The 4,523-nt window shown below is 36.9% G+C and overlaps 1 gene segment (V, D, J or C); it reads left to right on the forward strand.

Annotated features, from left to right (window-relative positions):
- Positions 1–1,766: 1,766 nt before the first annotated feature.
- LOC107573047 (Ig kappa chain V-III region NG9-like) lies at positions 1,767–2,279 on the forward strand. The segment is given in 2 exon segments: positions 1,767–1,852; positions 1,954–2,279. Coding segments are annotated over 2 exon segments (375 nt in total).
- The last annotated feature ends 2,244 nt before the right edge of the window (positions 2,280–4,523 follow it).

A 4,523-nucleotide genomic window follows, 5' to 3' on the forward strand; every position in this document is an offset into this window, starting at 1 on the left:
GGGGGGGAAAGGTCACAAAGGTCAAAGCCATCAATCATTTTTGACATAATGTCCTGGGTATCACTACTCCCAGAGCTTTTGAGGAGGAAGCTGGGTGGCCTTTTGGGGACTGTAGACATCTCTGAAGCTCATTTACTTGCTTGAGACTTTGAAAACACTGCATATAGTGCTGCTCTAACCAGTGTCTGCCAAGGAAACCCCAAGAACTCTCAAGAAAGTCTCTCTGTGTGACAGGCACCCATCTGCAGAGAAAATGGAGACAGTATGAATGCGAAGTTGTTAACAGAGCACCTGGAATATGAAGTTGCCCACTGACCCAGAGTCAAATAGGACATTGAAGGAGATGGCACTGATAATGATGGTCACTGAACTGCTCAATGGAGAAGGAATGTCTGGGGTGCAATTGAGAGCACGAGGAGGAAGAGTCAGACAGTGAAGAAGCAAACAGCCAGTTGTACCACGATACATTCTGTTTGACTGAGATGGGATCTCTACCTGCATGGGTTCATTGACAGGGCCAGCGGAGCAAGAAGAAGGTAAGACTCAGAAAAGTATGGTGTTAATCATTCCTGCTGACCAGTCCTGAATCATTGAGCCTCTTTTTCCCCAAATCTTGGTGGCCCAGTGAAGAGCTCTGTCAGACAGAAGAAATATAATGACAGCCATTATTGAACATTCTGTGAGGAATTGATGTGGCTGCATCTCCGTGAACAATGAATAATGCAGAAGAACACCACTGCATTCATCCATTGCATCAAGCATTCTTAAATTAAAGTAATTATTTAATCCAGATAACTGACAGTCTGAATTTGAAGAGGGAATATCTGAAGGCCGAGTCCTGTCTGTGGATGAGAGGAGGAGCTGTGAGTAGAGGAGGATTATTAGCTCCTGCGCAACACAATTAAAACTGCTGAAGAATGACTGAAATGGTTTCCTAAACAGGAGCATTGTGATAGGCATTGTATTTCTATACTGTAGGTAGGTAGAAATGGAGATGTGGGACACACCTTCTGTCATTATTTACTCACCCTCAGGTTGATCCAAACCTGTATAAGTTTCTTTCTTCTGTTGAACACTAATATTTTGAAGGATCTTGAAAACCGGTTGCTGGTCTCCCTCTGATTTCCATAGTATGAAGAAAAAAAATACTGTGGAAGTCTGTGGAGACCAGAACATGTTTGGTTACCCACATTCTTCAAAATATATTATTTTGTGTTCAGCAGTTTAGTGACCTAAAGTTTGAAACAACAAGGGTGAGTAAATCATAACAGAATTTTATTTTTATTTTTGGGTGAACTCTCCCTTTATATATGCAGATAGTTTTTCTAGGGAAGATGAGTGAAGCATGATGGAGGTGGAAGGTCTGACGTTAAGTTGATTTTAACTGAAAACTGATACATTATATATTTTATGATCTTTATCTACAGCTGCTATTTCACAGAAATCACAATGTTACAATGTAAATAGACATTTTTTTTTTCTAAATGAAAATTATTAATAGGCATTTAATTATTAATAGCTCTTTAATTTTCTGATTTTGAAACCAATTAATTATATTTTATAAAATGTTTATAAATGTATCAGTAAGTTAATCCATGTTTAATGTTGAGCATATTCAGCACTGATCAGTGGTGCGATCTACAGTCTTCTGGTAAATTATTTTAAATATTGAGAGATTAATTTGCATTGTCAGCACATGCTTCAGTGCTCTGAGAGTGTTTATAGTGCTGTGAGTTTAACACTTCATGACTGAGAGCAGAACACAACACAATCTTCATCATCACACAAGACAAAACAACTACAATGAACAACATCCTCATCCTCATCTGGACTCTCACACTGTTTGCTCAAGGTTTGTGTAGTAAAATCTGATAATTAATATTCATTCTTTGAAATATGAAATGTACATCATTAACAGATTTTTCAAAATATTATTCTTGTTCTTTCTTTCAGAGTGTAGAGGACAGATCACTGTAACTCAGAGTCCATCAATAACAGCAGCTCAACCAGGACAAGAAGTCAGAATAAACTGTAAAACCAGCAGTTCAGTGCATGGTGGTAGTTACTTACACTGGTACTCACAGAAACCTGGAGAAGCTCCTAAACTCCTCATATATGTGACATCAAGCCGTAACACTGGAACTCCATCTAGATTCAGTGGCAGTGGATCTAACAGTGATTTCACTCTGACCATCAGTGGAGTCCAGACTGAAGATACAGGAGATTATTACTGTCAGAGTTTCCACGAGATCAACAGTAAATACGTGTTCACACAGTGATAAAGAGTCGTACAAAAACCTCCGTCAGTCAGAGTCACAGTGACTGCACTGATACAGCTGAGAGACACTGCAGCTGCTGATGGGAGGATCATTAACAGCACAATGACAATGTTTAGCAAAGTTTAAATAATAATTAATGTGTTAATTTATTGATAAATAGAGTAAATAAATTTACAGGCAGTTACTCAGTTTTTCTTTAAATAACAGTCAGTGCTGGTGCAGAGGTTTTTGATGTGTTTTCATAGTGATTGCTCAGAGTGGTTTCTTTTACCAGAGTTCATGGGAAAAACAACAACAACAAAAAACACACACACACAAAAACATACAAACTAACAAGATTTTGTCTATGGTAAAATCACAGCCGTGCTGATATTTAGTACAACTGCACTCTTGATCATGTGATATTGCTTAAATGTGGCAGGATGAAAGAAAACAGTGAAACACATTCAAACTTTTAAAGATAACTTCAGCATGGATCTGTAACTCTAATAGAAATGATAGCAAATTTGACGCCCTAGGCGAAATCCCTATCCCCCCCCCAATTATATATAAATATATACATAATTATTTTCAGACACCAGTTGCTTGACACATTCAAATTGGTTGTCATAGTAATGACACTAATTTGTGGAGATTATGTGCATTGAGTTCCACAAATCTGAATGCATTATTTGTAAATTGACTGTTAAGATAAACATTTTGCACAATTAAGTATCTGTAATATCATTGTGTTGCCACTAGATGCCTGTATAGCCCTATGTAACAATCCCTAGTGGCTAAGACATTGCACATAATTTACACATAAATCACACATAAATTAATTTTATTACATTTTGATTTGGATACTATATACTATACTACTACATATTGTTTAGATATTTTCAATGGCTACTTTTTTGTCTTTATCTGTTTTTCGTAAATTTTTTGTTGTTGTTGTTTCTTGAAACATTGATTTAAAGTGTCAGTTATTGCATTATTATTTCAGTCAAACCTATAAAACCCCTTTGTTACCCCAAACTACATATAAAAGCTTTATCAGTTGCATAAAAGTAACCAATGCAGCTACTGAATCATTTGCTACTCGTTAACGCATGAACGTCTCCTTTAAATAACGTAGTTTTCAGGTAGATGATTTAAATAGTGAAAGTCACTTTGCATTGTCAGCACATGCTTCAGTGCTCTGAGAGTTTATAGTACTGTGAGCTTAACACTTCATGACTGACACTGTTTATCATAATAACACACACAATGACTACAATGACATTCATCTTCTTGATTTTAGGAATGTATTTTGAAGGTAAGACCAAGTTCTTTAATGCATAGATTATTTGCAGCCGAAATATCAACATTATTGAAATTTTTTTTAATGTCTTTTAATTGTTCTTTTAGATTCTTCAGGACAGGTGACTGTAATTCAGACTCCAACAGAGAAACATGTTCAGAACGGACAAACAGTCACTCTGACCTGTAAAACCAGCAGCTCCATTGGACGTCAGTCAGATGGAGACTGTAAGTCTTGTGTCTCCTGGTACCTACAGAAACCTGGAGAAACTCCTAAACTTTTAGTGTACTACATTAAATCCCTCCAGTCAGGAACTCATTCTAGATTCAGTGGAAATGGAGTCGATTATGGAACTGATTTCACTCTGACCATCAGTGGAGTCCAGACTGAAGATACAGGAGATTATTACTGTCAGAGTTACCACTGGATCAACAATAAACCTGTGTTCACACAATGATAAAGAGTCGAACAAAAACCTCCGTCAGTCAGAGTCACAGTGACTGCACTGATACAGCTGAGAGACACTGCAGCTGCTCATAAACACAATCACACACAACACTGATCAGTGAACAAACACTAATAACACAATATCATCACAATCAACAGAAATCTTGGTAACACTTTACTTGAAGGGGTGTGCATAAGACTGACATGACACCTTCATAATCATGGCATGACACATGTCATGAATATGAAGGAGGTTTTATGCATGTTTTTGACAACTGTCATTAAGTGTCATTCGCTCAGTTATATAATTTTTAATGCAAATATGACATTATTTGACCTAACCCTACCCCTACCCTTACCCCTAACCATAGCCCATAACAAAGACATCTCAAACAATGTCATCTTTGCATTAGAAATTACATGACCGAGTGAATGACACTTAATGACAGTTGTCATAAACATGCATAAAAAACCTTCATATTCATGACATGTGTCATGTCATGATTATGTAGGTG

The sequence above is a fragment of the Sinocyclocheilus grahami genome, unplaced genomic scaffold (genome assembly GCF_001515645.1).
Source record: "Sinocyclocheilus grahami isolate Dianchi unplaced genomic scaffold, SAMN03320097.WGS_v1.1 scaffold1855.1, whole genome shotgun sequence".
Classification (NCBI taxonomy): Eukaryota; Metazoa; Chordata; class Actinopteri; order Cypriniformes; family Cyprinidae; genus Sinocyclocheilus; species Sinocyclocheilus grahami.